At 41.5% G+C, this 20,890-nt stretch overlaps 1 protein-coding gene across 10 annotated transcripts in view; it reads left to right on the top strand.

Annotated features, from left to right (window-relative positions):
• The window catches only part of R3HDM1 (R3H domain containing 1), a 51,835-nt gene that overhangs the window by 16,320 nt on the left and 14,625 nt on the right, over nucleotides 1–20,890 (top strand). For 3 of the 10 annotated variants that reach the window (XM_066190371.1, XM_066190376.1, XM_066190375.1), the window contains 12 exons: nucleotides 1,491–1,550; nucleotides 1,632–1,772; nucleotides 4,266–4,374; nucleotides 4,467–4,562; nucleotides 5,877–5,914; nucleotides 5,997–6,047; nucleotides 6,220–6,446; nucleotides 8,964–9,221; nucleotides 11,761–11,915; nucleotides 13,317–13,418; nucleotides 16,585–16,809; nucleotides 17,267–17,387. In XM_066190371.1, the coding sequence (XP_066046468.1) occupies nucleotides 1,491–1,550; nucleotides 1,632–1,772; nucleotides 4,266–4,374; nucleotides 4,467–4,562; nucleotides 5,877–5,914; nucleotides 5,997–6,047; nucleotides 6,220–6,446; nucleotides 8,964–9,221; nucleotides 11,761–11,915; nucleotides 13,317–13,418; nucleotides 16,585–16,809; nucleotides 17,267–17,387 (1,583 nt within the window). Of the gene's footprint in view, nucleotides 1–1,490; nucleotides 1,551–1,631; nucleotides 1,773–3,273; nucleotides 3,399–4,265; nucleotides 4,375–4,466; nucleotides 4,563–5,876; nucleotides 5,915–5,996; nucleotides 6,048–6,219; nucleotides 6,447–8,963; nucleotides 9,222–11,760; nucleotides 11,916–13,316; nucleotides 13,419–16,584; nucleotides 16,810–17,266; nucleotides 17,388–20,890 lie in introns of those variants that run through there. The other 7 variants (XM_066190374.1, XM_066190378.1, XM_066190377.1 and 4 more) reach the window with 6 other exon arrangements.

Here is a 20,890-nt window from a genome sequence, read left to right on the forward strand (position 1 = left end):
TTTTCCTTCTTCTTGTTGCCTGAGGTGTCACACTACCCGGTGTTTTTTTTTTGTTTGTGGTTTTATTTTTTTCCCCTCTTAAATGTCTAACCTTCCATATCAGTTATTCAGGGTGAGATTCTGTTGCACAGACTGTCTAAAACACCACTGTAATTGGTTTGCCTTTTGAGCAGAGGTTCAGGACGCTGAAGTGGTTTAAATGCTTTTAATGCTTAATATGCAAATTTTGTGTTCAGTCTATGTGCAATTCTCTCCCTGAATGGGCTTCAGTACGTTGTCTCTAAACCTTGTACTGTCTTAGCACCTGCTTGTTAGAGACCAGACTGCCTTCTCTGACTTTAATCTGTCTTGCACTGAATTTATAGAAAAATGGCATTTTTTTAAGCTGTACCATATAACTGTAGTTAGAGATTTTCATTCTGCACATCAGAAACCAAACCTGACCTAATCCAAGTCCATCATTTGTTAGCAGCAGAGCTGACCTGGTTCTGTTGCTCTGAGGTTTGCAGTCTGTCCCTGTCTTGTTTGTTCTTTCCCTCACTGGGCCTTTGTGGCTGTAGTACAATGCGGGAAATGAACTTAGTGCAGTTGTGCTCGGCCACAAAAGCTGTTTCACTGCTATTTGTTACTCATTCATTTTATAGGCAGGACTTCCAATGTGATAATTTATTTGGATTCCATTTTATTCAGAAAAAAACATGACATGAGCCATTAAATGGCCAAAGCCGTAGTCCTGTAGAGTAAAATTAGAACGCACAGATATCTGTGAGACCCTTAGGTGATTCCTGTCTGAACCCATGAAGCATCCCAGTGGAAATAAGGAAATGTAGGTGAAGAATCTCCATGGGTTTCTATGCACAGTGACTGGGAAGCTTAATTACACGATGTGCACAGATTATGAACTGTGCATCACTGGATTTCATTACATCCTAATAGTTTATTAGAACCAGTGCAAGCAATTTCAAGAACAGTGTTGCTTTCTACCACCGTGAGTTTTAGGGTTTTTGTATTTCTGAGATGTCAGCACAGCGCCACATGTGCCAGCTTTAAGCCCTTGGTTGTTGGTGATGTGCCCCGTCACTTTCTCAGTGATCCCCTGATGTGCTGCACAATCCAAGGGCCAGCTGAGGCCTCTGCACATCTCCTGCCCTCACCAACCAACAGGGAACAACCTCATCGCTGCTTTTCCTCCTAGAGCCTGTCTCCTCCATGACTGCACTTCCTGCTGAGCCTCCTGGGTAGGGACTTGTTGGAGGATCTGTGTACTCTGATATCTGAGAGCAGAACAGCACGTTTCACTAGGCAGGTTCAGTACAAAATAGCAAAAAGAGAATACTTTGTCCTAAAAACTCTGCATTTGACACCTGCTGGTCCTACTTCCAGTCTGCTGTCATCCCTTGATCACAGCTCTGATCTGTGTATTCTTAAGATGAATACAACTGCAGTTATTGGAGTGTCTCATATGTGAGTTGCTGTGTTTTTATTTTCAGGGACAGAATGATGCTGCTGAAATTAGAACAGGAAATTTTAGATTTCATTGGTAATAATGAGTAAGTACTGTACTCTCATAGGAAAAAAGAATTCAAGAGTGTTCCTGTTTATTTAATAAAGCTACTATTCCTTTCTTCCAGAGTACCAAGAAAAAAGTTTCCCCCAATGACATCTTACCATAGAATGCTGTTGCACAGGGTAGCTGCTTACTTTGGATTAGAGCACAACGTGGACCAGAGTGGGAAGTCAGTCATAGTAAATAAAACTAGCAGTACAAGAATGTAAGTGTCAAAGCCTTGAAAAACCCTTTTGATGCGTAGCTCTAACGCCTGGGATCTGTGAGGCAGTGATGCTGTAGCAGGTGAGGTCTGTCTCCTCACTGGGAGCAGGCATCAAGGACAGTTAGTTGAGAGCTCTTTTACTGTTCATGTTCTTGCTGTGTAATAATGTAATCTGTTTCATGTTTGAATTCTTTTGGGGAAAGAATGATGTTCTCTCGAAGTTAAGAATTTCTGTTGCTTTTCTGGCAGAGATGCATTGCTAACTTTGTTTCTGTGAATTATGACTTTATAGCAACTGTTTATTTGTTCAAAGATTTACACCAGTAAAGTGTACAAAGTGCATTCTTTGTTTCTTTTGGATAGCTGAGCCAGCTCTTACCTTAGAATGGGGTCATTTCTGATTTGGTGAAGGGAGGGGACTTGCACAACTTCAGCTTTTGTGTTGTAAAATTCTCCTGGGAAAATTCAGCTGGTGAAGTTCTTCTGATGGAATAATGTTGCTAACAGATCTCTCATGGCCATACAAATAAACATAGCAGGGAAAACAGACATCAGTGGAAATGTCAACCAGGTTACCAAGCCATGGCGTGCTGCTTTACTGTGAGGGTTGGGGAGTTCTTGGAGAAACCCCCAGGAAAATCCATATGGCAGAGAAGGTAGCACTGGGGCCTCAGCAACTCTGGAACCTGTGCGGAATTGAGGTTTTCATTCAAGGGACCCAGCTGTTCTCTCCGTCCTCTGCACTTGCTCTGTCTCCTCATTCTCTCTCAAAAAGACAAAGGTCTAATGTGTTGACATATTTATGTCACCTAGTTTCTAGTTTTAACTTAGAGCATTTGCCTGGCACTGTTGTTTTTTTTTTTTTTGTTGGTCTTGAACAGGAAAACAGGAGTTTGCAGCACCTGCATCCTAATCTCAGTCTCTAGGTACACTCTTCATAACTTTGGGAGAAAAAAATCTAATTATCCACCCTATTTTAGAGTCAGTAGGACTGAAATGATATGCCACACTGAAATTTCACTTAAGTAAATAGTCTCTCCTCCAAAGTTTTAGAAATATATATAGAGCCTAAATATATGTTGAATACTTGTATTATTTATGTATGTGTTTTTGCTTTGGCTGTACAATCTATATCTAAATTGACCTAGAAAGCCAAACATTTCAAATCTGTTGCCTTTGTATCTACCAGCATCTCTAGGCTGAAGCTTCAGTCTAGCATTTCAGCTGTGGAATAAGAACTAATAAAATATTATTTCATTTTTATGCTTTAAAAAAAAAAAATTAGACCATATTTAAATAGCTTGTGGCCTCTGGAAGCCCCTGTAGGTGTAGTTACTAATTAGCAGGCATTTCATCTAACCTGCAGACATAAAGATTCTTGATGTTTTTAATATTCTTATTTTAAATCGTTTTGGATATAAAATAAGAATTTAGAAAGAAAACCTTGGAGATCTGCTCCATGTGGAATAAAGCCAAACTTACCTTTTCCTCATAGGCAGGTTCGCGGCTCCCTCGCCGAGCAGGGATGTTACTGACATCAACCACCCAGTGCACACTGGCACGTCTCAGTGGAGTGGGAGTTGGTGATTGCAGGGCAGTAAATTCAGAGACCTTTAAAAGAAAGAGGTAAGACAGTCTAAAGGTTCTCTGAAATGCCTGCTAATTATGTTTGGGCATCCAGTACCCCGTAGGCAGGGCTGGCTGTTTCGTAGAAAAAGCTCCCCTCACTCCGTCCAGAAGTCCTAGGTAACAATAAATAACAGGAATAGAGAAGAGCATACATTTATTCTGTCCTCTATTAGATAAATATTTCCTGATTGTCTGAGCTCTTCTCTTACCATAGCAGTAGTTTTGTCTTTCAGGTACTCGGTGTCTCTCTTTAATAACGAGGATTTGCAAAATACCACTTTTTCTTTCACAAAGTAGATCAAATACCAAAGCAATATTTATAATCTGTTGCTTCACTCTCTCCATATGACTGTGTGAAGCTCTTGCTTGCCTGCATTATACTGTTCTTCTCTTAATCATTTCTAGTTAATTTTGTTTTAGAAGTTTCTAAGTTTCAGTGCTTTCTCCTCTACCTTCTTTCTTCTGTTTTCCCTTGAAATGAACTCTGAGGTATTACGGCCCTAGCGGCAAACACCTGTCTTCACTTCCATGCATGCCCAATATCCATTGCATGGCACCAGTTGGGATTCAAAAGCACTCCTGATTCCCCAAGGGCATGTGGTTTGCTTCCCACCTTAATTGGGAGTCGCAGCAGAAGCTTTGAAGGAGGAAGAGGTTTTTAAACGCAGGTTTGTTATGCCTCAGGACAGGACTTGTCAGGGGTGCACCTCATCTTTTCCATTGCCCCGACAGCCAAAATCTATTATTTCAGTTAGATGTTTAAGTATATTTTAAATGACTCTTGAATATATTTCAGTTTGTTCCACTGTGTATACAGCACGTTTACAAAACCATAAATGTTTTCTTTGTAACAACTTTTCTCAGACCTGACCAAAAGTTTTGTGAGCATATCAAGGATGAGAAGAGCGATGACTTCCAGAAGCGGTACATCCTTAAGAGAGATAACTCTAGTTTAGACAAAGATGACAACCAGGTAAAGCACACATGGCTTATTCCTTCCACTTGCTGTGTTTGTGCATTCTTATTGTTTTCCTGTGAAAATTGACACTGTACCACTTAATTTAGATAAGAATACGATTAAAAGATGACAGAAGAAGTAAATCCATAGAAGAACGTGAAGAAGAATATCAGAGAGCTAGAGAAAGGATATTTGCACAAGATGTATGTATCAAAACCGGTCTGGCACTGTTTTCTCTGAACCCTTCACACACAGACATGCACAGGTGGCTTTCCAGGAAACTCTGTTTCTGAATGACACTGAGCAGATAAGAGAGTGTGGCCTGAGTTATAAATGATATTGCAGTTACTGAGAAATCCTCTGCTTTCCCTTATTGCTACAGTGTGAAACTCAAACAACCCAAGAATTATCGAGGAGTGTTCTCTAGCATTACTGAGTGCAGTGCATTTCCCCCCTTTGCATTGTTTCACCCCTCACTGCAATTTAAGTTACAGAGTTTTGGTACTGCAATCATTTCAGTTGCTCAGAGCAATAATTAAAAGAAGAAAAGACCCCAAGCAAATTAAAAACCAAAAACCCCTCTTTTCTTGCTTGTATCTATAGCAACCACATTATGAGTGTTCACAGTAAAATGATTTGAGATTCCATATGTGAAATGCCTGTCAGGAATCTCACAGTCTGATCTCCTGTCTGGAGATAACCCTGCAGGACAACATCACAGGCTACAATTCAATTACAAGTAGTGATTACATTGAGTAAAGCAAAGCAAATATGTCTTTAAAATATGTGTTACTTTTAATAATCCACTTCTGACATTTATCTATAACTCTTGCACATCCAAAACCAAATTCTGAAGAGAGTAATGAGCTCTTGAGAGGCTAATTTATTTTTTTTGTTCACCTTAGTTACAAACAAGAAGAATGTATTTTGGATATAAAATTACATTTTCCTTTTGCATCTTAATTCACCATGTATTACACCCTTAGAAGCTTTGTGCCATATGTTGGGAGTCACAGTCAAGGACAACATACTTTGAGTAAGGAGCAGCCTTTTTGGTTCTGTTCTGTGTGCTCTGTAGCATACCCAGGCTGGTACCCAGGGCACTGAGCAGTTACTGCAGCAGCAGTGGCCTCTCCCCCTCCAGCCTTCCCAGCAGGAGACAAGGCAGCTCAGGTGCTGTGACAGCCCTGGGAATCGCACACCAGCTGTAAGTGACAGAAGGCACCAAAAGCCCAAGGGAAGAACTGTAACTTCAGAAAAAGTCTGATAGAAACCAGCTGAGCAGCATTGTAACTACCCTCATGCTGACTTTGATTTTCTGCTCGTGGGCCTTTTTATATTGTCTTGTTTCTTCATGGAAATTATTCACCAACAGGTAAAGTCTTTCAGGCAGCTTAATAGAAAGAGGGTGCTGTAGGAGTCTGTATATAATGCAGAAGACTCCAGATTGCTATGTGTTTTGTAGTTGGGGTTCTAGATGCCATTCATATTAATTTCTGCACTTCTTTGCCCCTCAGTCCCTGTGTTCCCAAGAGAATTATTTCACTGATAAAAGGTAAGAGAATTTGCTGTTTAATTCTGTTTTGTCTTCCTATTTTCTTAATAAATATTAAGCTATCTTATTAAAATGTCAACAGAATCCAGGAGGAAGAAACTAATAGTACACAACAAAGACGACAGATACTTAGGTATTTGATGCTTTCTTTTAAAAAAACAAACCCCCAAGTCTTCTTCTGCATGCATTTATCTTTTCTTTCTTGTTTTTTTTTTTTGTTTACTTTTTTTTTGTTTGTTTCTTTGTTTCTTTTCCCTTACTTTGCAAGCTCTGCTTGTGCTAAAAGTTGAGTTTGTAACTTGCAGGATCAATAAGGAGGCGTCGGGGCGCTCGGCCAACAGCCACCAGAGCAGCACGGAGACGGAGCTGCGGAGCTGCGAGCCGCGGCCCTGGAGCAGCACCGACTCCGACAGCTCCCTGCGCAACCTCAGGCCCGCCGTCACCAAGGCCAGCAGCTTCAGTGGCATCTCCCTGCTGAGCCGTGGGGACAGCTCGGGCAGCAGCAAGAGCACGGGCAGGCTGTCCAAGACAGGTACAGGCTCTGGGGGCTCAGCTGGGTGGCCATGGCTGGTGTTTGGGGTCATTCCGTGCATCCCATTCCCTCTGCACGCACAGAACATCTACAGACCCGGCCCTACAAATGGGGTGAGCGCTTCTGGCTTTGGAAGGAGAATTTTTCAAGTGCATTGTAGACGGCTTGAAGTTCAGTGCCTTTCATCTCATGCATTTTTTTAATCAGAAATATTTTTGTATAAAATACTTGGAGTTCCACTCTTCAGTTCTAGTGGGGCAAAACTGCATCGCATGGTCTTAGGAAACTGTGCACTGCTATCCTTCTAGCTCAGATACAACAGCATTAAAGCCTATGAATTGGTAGTTATTTTTATTGTGTTCTCTTTCTTTTGTTACATTAAAGTGGATATGGCTAAAATTCTTACTCAATTTTTAGATGCTGAGAAATGAGATCAGTGAAACAAAGTGTACTGTTTCATTTGAAGATTCAAAAATGTTGGGGAAAAAATACTCCTAAGAGTCAGGGTTTCAAAGGGTGTTAACTTGTAATTCATGTGAAAACAAAATCTCAGAAAATACGGGAATGAATCTTCTGTGGGTCAAAAATGAAATTTAGTAAATATTTGTATTTCAAATGCCAACATAAGTTGATCCAGTTGCTAATCCATGGAGAATTCTGAGGCTTGTAATACATGGGTGGGTTACTGCTGGGCAGCTTCAGAATTTGAAGTAGAACTGTAAAAAGGCAGAATATAATTGCTTGCCTTATTAATATTGGCTTTGATCTTATTTCTAAAGCTGGTTTCTAATTAGGATCTATTTTCAGATTTTTTGCTTTTCCTTAGATGACCACTACCTTTTAGGTAAATGGCCACACTGCTATATCTTAATGCAGTAAAACAGTAACAAATTCTGTTTATCCATTGTATACTTGTATAAAAAAAACCCCAAAACATTTTGAGGTACTTCTGCTGTAGAATTGTGCCATCATTCAGAGTTATTCCATTTAGCAGTGTAGTGATGCTGTTTGACACAGCTTGAAAAGAAACTGCAGCTTCACAATAAAAATCTTGAAAATCTTTGTTGGCTAAATTTCAAGAACGTAAATGGATTCTTAACATTTTTGCTGGAAACATTATTTTGGCATTCTGAATGTTTGGACATTCCAGGTTTGGAATGCCCACCTTGATGGTTGTTGCTTCATACGGTTCCAGGCTGTGGTGATTTGGCACATGTTGAGCTTGAGTTTGTTCACATTGTTCAGGGCTGTAGCTGGCTCTGGTTACGATGGCTTCAGCCTCACTCCTCTGCATAATCTAGAAGTGGACACAGTTGGAAACTAATCCAAGTAACTCTGCTCAGGCAGTGATGGTTTTATAGAGCTGGGATGTGCTGTCTCACCCAGTCTACAATTGATAGCTTTGATTTCATTTCATTCACCAATAAAAAGGCCAGTGCTTCAAGCTATGCTCTCATCCTAAGCACAAGTAGAAGGGTTACAATTAGCAACTTTTATGGAGGACTGCAAAATAACGTCAAGCAATACATAAATTCCATCAGAGTGCTTTTTCTTCTAGATTGTATAGAGGCTGCTAATGAGGAGTTTGTAAATTTAAACTATATTCTGTTTCCAAGTACTGCAAGTATCACACGCTTCTTTTTAAGTCTTTGCTAAACTGTGCACTTAAAGCTCCAGGTGTAGAGTGACTTGGAAACAGCAGTTCCACAGACCTCTCCATACTGGACTTTTGCAATGTTTCTTTTAGCTGCATGCCTTGGCTTTCAGGAGGCTCAGGGTCTGGTTCTCCACTGCCTTGCAATGTTTATAGTCATTCATATCTGTAAAATGATTACTGATTTCACTTGGCTATTTCATACTTCATTTGACATTTGGATTGTTGCATAAAGCCAGGCTAAAGCTACCATATTACCCTCTTTTTTTCTTGCTGTATTCTCGAATTCTGCCTGCAGATTGTCAGAGGAGGAAACAAATAGTGTCGAGGGTTTTAGTGTAGTGCAAATTGTCCAGCAGGTGAATCAGAGAAGATCTGACCTCCAGCAGCGGAAAGAAACTTGTCTTTGCTTGCATGCAGGCTGTGTGTGCAGGGCATGAGGCTTTAACTGGTGAATCCACAGGGACGTCGGGGCCCTGCAGCTGCATTCCCTGCACAGCTGCAGGAGCTGGGGCTGGGAATTCACAGCCTCAGTGCACCCAAGCCACCATTTTGGAGTAATGACCAATCACTTCCATGAATTCTGGAGGTACAGACATGCATTTTCTGACCAGAAAACCAGAGCTAGATATGAAAGCTTCACTTTGCAGTGCAAAGCAGTGCTGAACTGACCCTTGGTTCACAGAAGGGGCCTTGTAGTGGCATTCCAGGGGAGATGGAGGGGGAGTCCATTGACAAGGCTGCTGTTGAATAACGTGCTTGATGCTGAGCGTTCAGGGTGAGCGCTTACAAGTGTATATTTTGAAGTGAGCATGATGTCACTGTCTCCAGGTAAAACCAATTTCTCATTACTCCTTTCCTAGGTTCAGAGTCTTCTAGTAGTGTAGGGTCCTCCACTGGTTCTCTCTCTCACAGCCAGCAGCCTCTTCCAGTGCCAGCTCTAAGCCAGCCCTCTCCTGGCACGCCTGCCGTGTATCCAACTGTCAGCTCTAGTAACTCTCTTTCCTTTGATGGTGGCATGAGCGGGCAAGTGGCACCTGCTGCTGGCAGTAGCTTCTTTCTGCTTCCCTTGGAAGCAGCGGGCATCCCGCCTGGCAGTGTGCTGGTCAACCCACAAACAGGTTGGTACATGCTTGGGACTGTCTCTGTTACACTGGGGAACTTGGTAAAAAATGCACGAGTGTTTGCCTGGGACTTGGTGTCAGTATTGTCCTTTGTCCTGTATTTTTCTCTTTATTTTTTCATGTGGTTGTGTTCGTTCAGTGCACTTAAATAAACAAGGAAGCATGACTGGAGGATCAAAGGAATGAGTAAACTCACGTGATTTTCTCTAGAAGAGTTTTAACTTACATGTAAAATTCTAATAAGTGACTTGCACAAAATATGAAAATCATATGATTTACTACCCAGAACACAGAATAACTTAATTGTTTCAGCTTTTTTCAGGAGACAAAAATGTCTTTTCCAGTGCTACTGTAGAACAGTTTCAGTGAGAGAGAGAGCCTGAGAAAGGATTTATTGACTTGAAAGAATTTACCATCCTTCTTCTGTTTTTGATGCAACATGATCACATCTCTAAGCTCAAGGCTGAGTTATTACAAGTGAAAGAAAGAAGCACAGGATGAAATGCTACTTCTAAATAGCACTTGTCACTTTAAAACAGGATTAAATCAGCATTGGTAGAATTGGCCAATACTGATATATTTTAGTAAGTAGTAGGTAATTGATACTTCATACTGTAGGTGCAAAGAGATCTGTAATAACTTGTGTGGATTAAAAAATGAGTTTGCATTCTCTGGGCAAGGTTTTACTTCTCATAGAAATTAGGAAATACTGAAAATTTTAATTTACCTTTTATGTGAAAGATCAAAATTTTAGATTAAAATTATGTATTTTTATTTTAGTATACTGATTTGTTTTCATTGTAGACAAGAAAATTCTTCAGGATATAAATATCGTTCTATAGATCAACTTGGTTATATTTGAATATGACTGCACATGATATTTGAAGCAAAATGTTTCTCACTGGGGTTGTTAAAATGATCATGTAGTAAATAATTTTTTAACTAGAAGGTAAAACATTGAAATAGATTTCTCTTTTTCCTTAATATGAATCAATTGCTAAAAATTTGGTTACAAATGAGTTGCTGTAGGACCTAATTTTCACAGATAGCCATTGGATTTGGAGGAGAATGTATTTGTCATCTTAGAGCTAAGTTCATTAGTAGTCTTTCATAATTATATTAATGTCTAATGAGCTTCTTATCGAAGACAAAGAACACTTTGAGAACAGGGAACATTTGGGTGAAGATAAACTTCAGTTTCTGGCGTACTCAAATCATGGTATTCTGTAATTGTTCCTCTGGCTTTATTGTTCCAATGGCAGCCAAAGTGGAGATTGGTTCCTCAGAGTTTCTGACAGAGGATTCTGTGCCTTGGGAATTAGGAAGGGACAGTTCTTACCCAGCCACTCCAAGAAAGAAGTGAAGCTCTGGTGATAAGCAGGAAGTGGTAGAAGGAAATAAGAAAATCTGAGTCCCTATTGATAGGAACATACCCAATTCTTGTGGTAAAGAGAAATCTGTTAAGCTCAGTTGAGTATCACCTGATGAGCTGCAGTCTAGCTGCTGTAGCTTATTTTTGCAAGTTTGTTCGTGCTCCCTCTGTGTCTGCCATGAATTCCTGGTCCTTTTTTCAGTATCTCTTGCACTCTGTGTTGGGCAGTTGCATTAAAGTATGAAGGAACTAAGAAGTCTGGAAGAACAGGCTAATGTCTGCTTTGAAAGGGTGCAAAGGCTTTAGGCTCAGTTTAAACCTTTCTAGAAAGGACAAGAATATCTTTAAATCAGAGGAGAGAAAAGTTTCCATCAGTGTTGGGCCCTTTCAGGATCAGAATAAGCCAGTGCAGGACTCTGAGCAGGTAGGCACAGGTCCTTGCTGGCCGGGACCTTGCCTTCGATTTGTCTTGGTTTTCTCCAACACAGGCACAAAAAGAAATTACTGAGGTTTTTTTATCATTTACTTCTAGGGAGTTTATTTTTCAATTCCTTTTCATTGGTCCCCTGCTGTAATATTGAGATTGCAAATTAGTAAATAGGAGAATAATTCTATGTTATTTATTTTGAAAGCTAAAAGCCAATTCATCTAAAAATAGGGGAAAAGAGTTCTTTATCATTAATCTCATTTGCAGTCATGGGAATACCAGGGCACCTATTGCTTTATATAGTTTTCAAAAAATGTTTGCCTTTAAGCTCTCCTGTGTTCTGATTGGTTTTCAAATCGATTAAAGGGAGATTAATTTTTAAAAGATCCTTAAAACCGTATTTTAGTACAGTTTTCCTTTATTACTCCTGTCATATTCAATCTGCTTGATTAAAAATCAAGTTTCAAGATGAGTAGGATACAAGAAATTTTTATGTGTGTTCACTACGTAAAGACTGGGGTATCTTTGTTTAGCTTAAATGTTTTGGGGTTTAGCTGCATGTAGTCGTTGCTGTTACAGTAGTGGGCATTTGGCATGAATCTGTCATATAAAGCAGTATGACCTCACTTATTTTTCAGTGTCATTCTTTTCCTCATTTTGCCTGCCGTACGTCTGTTTGTCTGTTTTCTCCCAGCCGAGATGGTGCAGCTGGTTGTGTTTGTTGTGTCCCCGGGCAGGTCAGCCGTTCCTCAATCCCGACGGCACTGCGGTGGTGTACAACCCTCCCCTGCCTCAGCAGCCTGCTAGGAGCCAAGTGCCTGGAGCTGCCCCTCAGCCTGCCCTGCCCAGCCCTGCCCAGCACCAGCCCGGAGCAAGCCCCGTCCTCTCACAGGTGCACTTGTCAAACACATGCTCGGGGACACCGGGGCTCTCACTCAGATCTGGGAACAGGGGCACGGGGGTTATTTGTTCTTCTGCACTGGATGGGAAGAACAGTCACACACAGAAGGGTAACTGGCCTTTTTCCCTCCCAGTCCTCAGAGCTATCAGCTCTGCTCGTATCTGAGCATGGTAGGCAGCCTTTTCTTAAAAATACTGAGGAATTTTAGTGTGGAAATGTTCAGTTACCAAGAACGAGAGGTTCTGCCTTCATCCCTCATTGCACTGTAGAGTTACCCAGGCATTAACAGCAGTATAGCTGGCAGCTGGGAAGAGAGTTAATCCAGCTGGAACCTTGGGTTTCTTGTCTTAGAGTTGTTTCTCAGCCAGATGAATTCCTGGGCTGTACAGCACAAGCAGGAGTCATGGCACAGAAGGAGTAGCTCGGGACTGGTACAGCATGAACATCTCATGAGTTCATGAGGTGAACTTCAGCCTATTCTGCTCACAGAATCACACACATGAGTACAGGATGTATTTTATCCTTGTCGTGCACAAGAGTTTAGTCAAATAGGCCAGATTAAAGACTGCCCCAGCCCTTAGAAGGAGAAGAAAAGCAAAATGTATGGGCAGGAGAAGGGAGAGTTCTCCCTCTCCACAGCAGCTGTTTCAGGCACCAAGGTATTGGCTGTAGTCTCCTGTGGTATTTTCAGATGGTTCTTAAATTTTACGGAAAGTTTAATAGAACTTCACCTAAACCTTTTACCTTTGTTTGTTGGTTTTCCCTGTTTAAGCCTGTTCCGATAGCTGGGTATGCCACAGTAGAGCTGGTCTGTTTTGAAAAAGATCTCATTTGTACTCTTTCTAGTTCACAGAAGTGTGTATGTAATATTTGCCTTTTTCTTCACAAATTCTGTACTAATCCTCTGATTGCCTTCTCAATGGATGCTGAAATTAAACCTGCCTGAAATATTATGAGCAATGATAACTATCTAGAGAATATATTTTAGTACTGTTGAATAAATGAAAGTAGTATGTTTGAATCCATGGTTAGAAGTAAATTCATTCTGCCTTTACATGCTTTGAAAGAGCTTGTGCTTAAAATGCATGTGGAGTTTTCAGTCTCTCTGAAGGTAACAGTAAATGTTAAACAGTAGAAGCAATTTGCTGACATAGCTAATACAATGTATAACAAATAAAGCAATGGATGTCTTCTGGGAGACTGAGATATGCAGAGTTCTGGTTTCATTCTGTGCAGTTTTAAGCTTAAGAAAAAAAGAAGCATCCATTCTGCTTCTGAGAGTGGAGCGAGTTGCTCGTCTGGAGCACAGTTGCTTTTCTCTGTTCCAAAAGACTTGTTTTCACTTCCCTCGCTCTGGTGTTAACCTTGTTCATAACCCTGTTGTTTCTGCAGCCTCTGCGGGCTCTGCAGCCTTCCTCCCAGCCTGTCCAGTACTCTGCAGTGTCGTACCCACCCCCGCTCCTGCCAGCCTCCTCTGCACAGCAATACTCTGTGGTATTACACCTTCTCTTCTCTGCTCCCTGCACAGCTCATCTCTGCTGCCTGCTGACCTTTGCTTGCCTCTTGGGGTGCTGTGATTCCAGGGTAGTGACTGGCTCTCAATCACACTGACACAGCACCTGAGTGCCCGAGAGGGGAACATTCCATGTTCAGCAGGAATGTGTGCAATTAAGGCTGTATCTATATAGCTCTATATTTTGAGATACATTATTTCCCTTTCCCTTTGTAAAGGAAGCTTTTCAGTGCTGTTTCATTAGCCAGTCACTACTTTTTTATGTCTCTGGATTAACCTCTTCCCATTGTTTCTTATTGTTTCCTTGTCTGTTCACTCTTCTGCTGAACCTTAATACATTCTGAGGGATCAGCTGCTCTGATTTTTTTCTGGTTACCTTTCTGTAGCCTCTTTGGTAGAACTTCGAACACTCTCACTTCTCTAGTATCTATTGTTTAATAACTAGAAACTGGAAATAAAATATCTTAGTCTATCAAAAACAGGGAAAAAAGAAGAAAAGCCACACAAAGTGAAACTGAAGCTTAGTAAAGGAGATACCCAAGGGAGAATCTGAACTAGAGTCCAGGTCAAAGTCTGCTCTGGTTCTCTACTGAGTGCATGTTTGTGTTGTGTTTATGTGGCAAGGTTTTGGAGCAGAGAGCTGCAGGGCTGGCTTCTGGGAGAAGACACTGGGAGCTGCCCCACGTTGGACAGAGCCCATTTCAGGCACCTCCAGGGCTGACACTGCACAGCCCCGGCACTGAATGAGCCACTCATTCACTCTGGGGGCACCTCTGAATGTGTTTGGAAAAGGGTGTGAGGGACAGGAGGGAGAAACAGCTCTGCAGATATCAGGCCAGAGGGAGGGAAGCAAGGAGGTGCTGCAGGTACAGAGCAGAGCCTGCAGCCTGGGGAGGGTGTTCTTGTGAAGCAGGTTCTCCCCTTGAAGCCCATGAAGGACCATGGTGGAGTAGATATCCACCCTGCAGTCGTTGGAGCATCCCACAGGTGCTCTGGAGGAAGCTGGAGCCTTCAGGAGCAGGTTTTCTGGTAGGACCCACACTAGGGCACTCCACTCTTGTAGGACTTCAGCCCTTGGGGAGAACCCACACTGAAGAGGTTTGTGAAGAATGGTGTCCCATGTACAGGAGCCCATGCTGGAGCAGAAGAGTGAGGAGGAAGAAGCAGTAGATGACTGGGAACCAGTCACAAGCCCCATTCTCCATCCCTTGTGATACTTGGAGGAGGAGGTAGAAGATTTGGGAGTGAAGTTGAATCTGGGAAGAAGCAGTGGGGTTGAGGGAAGCTGGGTTTAGGTTTGCTTTTATTTCTCACTATCCTACTCTGTTATTAATTGGCGTAAATAAATTTAATCTTCCTGGTAATTGGTGAATGATTTCCTGTCGTTTTCTTGACCCATAAGCCTTTCATCATATTTTCTTCCCCTGTATTGCTAAGGATGGAGTGACTTGGGGGGCACTTAGGAGCCAGCCAAGGTTAACTCACCACAGTGTTGTACAATAGCTAATTTTCAACATTAGTCAGAAATGTCTTATAATAAATACAGCTTTAGCTAAATTCAATAGAGTCATTCCTTTGGAAGTTGAGAGTTTGAATAGGTGTCTAAAACAGCGAAGGAAACTCCTTCCTGGTTGTAGTAATTTCAAAGCATTTCACATTCAGGAAATGGGTTCCAGTACTAAGTGCCCTGGCAGTTTCAAAAATTTATTCCTACTGATGGTAATTTTTGGAACATAATGAAAAGGATTGATGGTGTTGGATTGTAATCCAAGTGTAACACCTCTGTAGCTGGCACCAGGAGAGTGCTTTCTCCATTTCTTGGGAATGCCATGTTCCAGGGCTGAATCCTGCTTGGACCATACCTGTCACTGCAGGACAAAGCAGCCAGGTCAGATTTTACTTACACTGGTAGTGTAACAGAAATCAGTGTGGTGTGGCCTGGGTTTATGCTTCAGGCTTATTTAGAGCTAAGATAAACTCGCATGCACTATCTCCTCTTCAAACTCAGGATTTGGAAAGGCAGAATGTAAAATCCAATGCAGAAAAGCATTATAGTTGCATTTAATAGGCACCATTAAGGAATGAAATACCAAAGTCAGATTACTATCTAATGAAAATAAGACTTTTTAAGGTGTACTAAATACATACTAAAGGTATACTAAATTAAGTTTTAGGTGCAAATACATATTTCTGGCAGTAATTAAGAATATCTTTAGCCTGGAAACTAAAAAAATCATAACATCATAAAATGTGAAGGTAGCTAATCAGGAAAAGACAGAGCTTGCACTTACTTTTTCTTGATTAATTCCTATCTTCAGGATGATCTAAGACCAAGTGATCTTGAAATAGTTTTAATGTTCCTGCATGTTTGGAGAGTCCACTTTGGAAGTATGAACCAAACCTTCCTGTTTAGCAAAAAAAAAAAGCAGTACTAGTCAGTGATCACTTCTAATTTCCAGGATGTTGCTAATTTGATGCTAATTGCTTGTTAAGAAAAGGATTTTGGGGTTACAGTAACAGAAGTTCCAGATTGCACAGTACTCCTGCAGTGCTCAGTGAGATCAGTAGCATCCTTTCAGATGTTAGTAAAACACAGAGAGAGTAACCACGGGAACACATTTCTTGCCGTGGTTACTTGGTTTCAGATGAAAAGATAATTAATCATTGCTTGTAGGAAAATAACTCAGAGGAAATGTGCTTTTTAACTCAGGATTAGAACCTCATTATGTTAAACTCTTAAAACCAAAACTTTACCTGAGCAATTCTAATGCATCCTGTGATTTTAATTGGGATTAGATGTTCTCACTCAAGTTTTGGAGTCCAATCAGAAAATGTTAGGGTCACAAATTCTGTTCTTTCTTTTTGACAAATGAATTCTCACAATAAGTAGATAAGGCAGATGTAATCCACAAGGCAAAGTATTTGCAGTGAAAAGAGTGAAGTCCGAACGTGGATGTTCTCTCCTGCTGTCAGCCCTGAAGATACTTTGCTAGCGTTCCGTATTCTTTGCTGTTGTTGTTTGGCTGCTGTTGCTACTGCCCAGTAATGTGACACGTGCTGTCTGAAACTTACTGAGGTTTTTTTTTTTCTTTTTCCTTGAACGTGCATTTACAAATGTAGTTTTTCCTGTTTCTCCCACTCCTGCAGCAAGACAACCTGGGGTCGCAGTTCAGCCACCTGAGCCTGGCGCGGCAGCCCCCGGCCGAGGGCGCGGAGGCCGGGCCGGCGCTGTTCCAGCCCGGCGTGGTGCTGCAGCCCCCGCAGCAGCCCGGCTACATCCTCGGCGCCCCGCCCGCCGCAGCGCCCCCCGGGCACCCCGTGGGGCAGCCCGTGCTCCCGCAGCAGGGATTTGTGCAGCAGCCCGTGCCACAGGTACCGCGGCTCCTACCGACCCTGCTCTCCTGCTCGGGACCTTTTTATACGGTCTGGGGTTCCCTGTGGAACTGCAGCTCTGCTTCTCTTCCGGGGTTGGGGTCTTTTCTGGGCATGTGTTTTGTAATGAATGGCTTCAGTTCACTTGAGGAGCAGCAATCACAAAGATTTTCCTTTTCACTTGCAGCTGGTAAAACTCATGTTGTGCATTGTTTTCTTGTCTCTCAAATGGCTCTTGGTGGAAACTGGAGATGGTTGCTTTGACAAGGGAAGTAGAGAAATTGGCTGTTATAGAGGAAATTTATGCAGAATAAGGGATTTTTGAATCGCTGAACTATTTAAAATCCATTGCACCTCTCAGTAAATTTTGCATCCTTGTTATATGGCTTTTGTATTTAGATGTCTACCTTCTCTAAAGCTGCGTGCAGGTGGTGACCCTCTGGTTGTTCCTTTGCAGATGCCACCGTGTTACTGTACCCCCAGCCAGTACCCGCACTCCAGCCAGCAGTACCGCCCTGTCTCTGTGCATTACAGCACGCAGCAGAGCCAGGCCCTGCCCCAGCCTGGCCAGCAGACAGGTTTGTTCAACTCTTTCAGCATTTCGTTAGAGCACCTGGGGTGGTTTTTCTCCCGCTTTCTCATTTTGAACTTACTTTGCTGTAAAATTTCAAATAAAGTAGGGGATCAAATGTAGAATACAAAGTGTAACTAAGCTAAGGTGGAAAAATATGAGGCACTTGTGCATGAAACTTGGGATTCAAGCCATTCCTTTGAGTGGCTCATGCCACTCAAAAATTTACAACTTAGTAATTTTAAAAATTTGTGACTTAGTAACTAAAAACTTCATTAACTTGCAAAGTAAGATAAATTAGTACCTTTAAATGATGTAACATTAAAGAGATGTACCTTAACTGAAAGTTCTAAGGTAAAAACCTAATCTTAGATGCTGTGGAATGAAAAGAGTGCTGTGCAGAAGATATTGGTGATGCTGTTTTACTCTGTCTTTCTGTCCTGTGATTAAAGGTATCAGGGTATTGGATGGAATATATAATGGGACTTATGTGGTTACCTATTTTAGTAAAGACTGTTCAGCTGTCTGAGGTGTACCCTTCTTTGAATGTTAGTAAGATTCATTTCCATCTCCTTCCTTTCTTTTTTTCCTTACAGATTTTAACTGTAGGCTACCATTATTCTGACAATCTGTACTTCCAAATATTGTTATGACTTCTTCAATAAGATTTGTACTCCTGAAACAAATTTACTTCTCAGTAACATCTTGACTCATGGTCAAAACCTTCAGAAGTAACTAGTGATGTTTGGAGGCAGAGATCCTTAAAGACCAGGCTTTTATACCAGCTCTTAGTTGAATACATAACATCCTTCTGAGTTTCCTTCAGGAGAGTCTTATTAATTCCTTCCCCTGCCCCCAGCTATGTGTTGCTCTACAGAAACAGGGTAGAAGATCTGCTTTTACAAATATAAACTGGATTTATTTATATCCTATGAAGCAGCATGTAAGAGGGATGGCTCCTCTTCTGCACTTCTTCTAGGAGTGCTCCAATAGTAGCAACACTTGATGGAGTTATTCAGGGTTCAGTTCACAAAGATTTTTTTCAAAGGAAAACAAATTACTTGGTTTTGCAACTTGTGTTACCCACTGGTGTTAGAGATGTGTTACCCAACTGTATTACACAACCTGCTTTCCTTCCTCAGAATTTCTAATACCTAGACTACTTAATAGCAAAAAGTCTGAGGCTCAAGGGAATTACTTCCCACTGTGGGGACACCCTGTGTGAGTAGCACACAAACTCCCCAACTCCGAGAGCTCAGTGTGCATTTGTACCCAACCAAACCAGTCTGAATTGGAAAGCATGGGGAAATAAGGTACAAAGGGATGAACTGGTTGCTATTAGGTAAGTTCCCTTCTTGTGTGTTTTTAGCTCTTTATACTTTAACTGAATTTCACTGCCTGTGGGTGAAAAGTTCAGCAGGTGAACTCCCTCTCTGTCCTGGAAGAAAAAAATAAGCAAGCTGTGCAGACAGCTGCTCTACTGCTTTGATCATGTGCCCTGTACCTGCACTCTGACATCAAGGGATCGTGTTTAGGTAGGATGGGGATGGTCCAGCCAATAATTGTATTCAGTGTTTGGTTACTGGGTGTTCACCAGCACTGATGGGAGAAAGAAGGATCTTACCAGAAACTGCGTAATTAACTGAAAATCTCCAAACTGCTCTCCAGCCATTGCTGGTTCTCATTTAATGCTTTATAGGCAAATCTGAATCTGCATTTTAGAAATGAATGGTTCCATGTCTTGTTATCTGTTCTGGAAACACCTCCTAAGATGGGGATTTGAAAATTCTCTCCCTTGTAATTTATTTTATACCATTGATATTTGTATTAATTTGACAGAAAGCTACACCTGATATGGTTGATGCTTATTAGCACTGTGTGGTTTTGAGCCAAAGGCACCACATTACTTGGCTCATACAGCAAAGTGCCTGGGCAAAAATGGGAGTTACAAATCTTGCATTACATAAAAGCCATGGGGTTTGTTCATCTCAGAAGGTGGTTACTAACTATGAAATAACTTTGGAAACACAAATTCAGATAAAAGATGACAGCTTCTGAGAGCATGGCAACTGGAGCCACTTCTGGTCTAATGTTGAGGAGTGGCCTGCCTTTGTTGATGAGCTGTTGGATTCGGGGCCGTAACACTGTCTGAGAGGTTTACATTTCTCACAGTGAACCGGTCTCTTTTTCAGCTGCTTCCTGGCTTCCTTTTTAAAGGGGTTTCAGGTGAAATATTTTGGGGGGTTCACTTTTAATAAAAATGCTTTCGTTGCCCAAAAGATGTTGGGAGAAGGAAACTCTCCTTAAGAAAAAAAGCATTTCTGATTGCCACGTTAATGTGAGCCCAGTTACCACGAGACCTAACTGCAGGTTGTTCAAAAATCCAGTCTGAGCTACAGTTCCTGTAGGAACATCAGCAGCAGTTCAACTGGCTTCTGCTTCACAACCCAGGGATAAAACTAGTCCAGTTGTAACAGTACCTGCAGTTGTCATAGTCATAACCAAGCTCATCAACACCCAGCTCGTTAACCAGGTCGTTGTACTTGATTTTCTGTTCTTCAATAAACACTGCTTCTCACTCCTAATGCATTATTCAGAAAATCTGTTTCTATATTCTGAGAGTTAACTTTTCTTCTATTAACTGTGATTTCTTTTGAGTTATGTAAATATGAAGAAACCTGCTTCTTTTTTTACCTCCAGTTCCAGAGTATTTTGGTGTAATGGGACAATCTGCTGTGGCAGGTGTGGGGTTTGTGCTGAGTGCTGCATTTCTGTCAGCCCACTCCATGCAGAGGTGAAACTGCAGCTAAAAATAGAGCATTCTTTGGAACACTCTGGGAAACCTTCGTGGCAGCCAATTTGTATTGTTCCAGTTCCCTCTGCTTGCAGAATTGATTGTGTCTGTCTCTGCAAGTGCCAGAAAAGGCTGCAGAACTACTCACGGCTCCATTGCAATTTCTGGGACATGAGGGGTTCAGAGTGCAGGGGCACTGATTGGGTCTGTCACACCACAACTTCCCATTCTGCTGGTTTTTAGGGGCCACAGATCATTTTATAACAAAGTATGTTAAAGCATTTTGTGTATTACAGATACGAAGGGCATTTTGTGCACAGTTCAAACTTAAGTTATTAAAAATCCTAAGTACTAATCCAACTTCACGCATGTATTGTTCTGAAGTTTTGTCTAGTCCTCTGAAAATATTTATAGTGTTATGTATTTCTAATGAATAGCTGTCTTGGTTTTAACAAACTGAACCTTCTTCCCTTTAATTTTCTGAAGCAATATTTGATTATATTAACAGTCTTCTTTTAGTGTTCATTGTTGCAGTTTCTATAGAGAGCCTGCTGAGGCTGTTAGTGCACAATGTTCATTGTACCCTGTGTGGATGAAATCAATGAACATCGGTGGCTGCTGCTCACAAAAAGGTGTTTCATGTTAACTGAATCACTTTCAGAATAGACCAAGCCCTTTTTTTAGCACAGTTTAAAGAAAACCCAAGTGAGTTTTTG

Source organism: Chamaea fasciata, unplaced genomic scaffold (genome assembly GCF_029207755.1).
Source record: "Chamaea fasciata isolate MVZ Bird 193981 ecotype frontalis unplaced genomic scaffold, bChaFas1.0.hap1 SCAF_8, whole genome shotgun sequence".
NCBI classification, from domain to species: domain Eukaryota; kingdom Metazoa; phylum Chordata; class Aves; order Passeriformes; family Sylviidae; genus Chamaea; species Chamaea fasciata.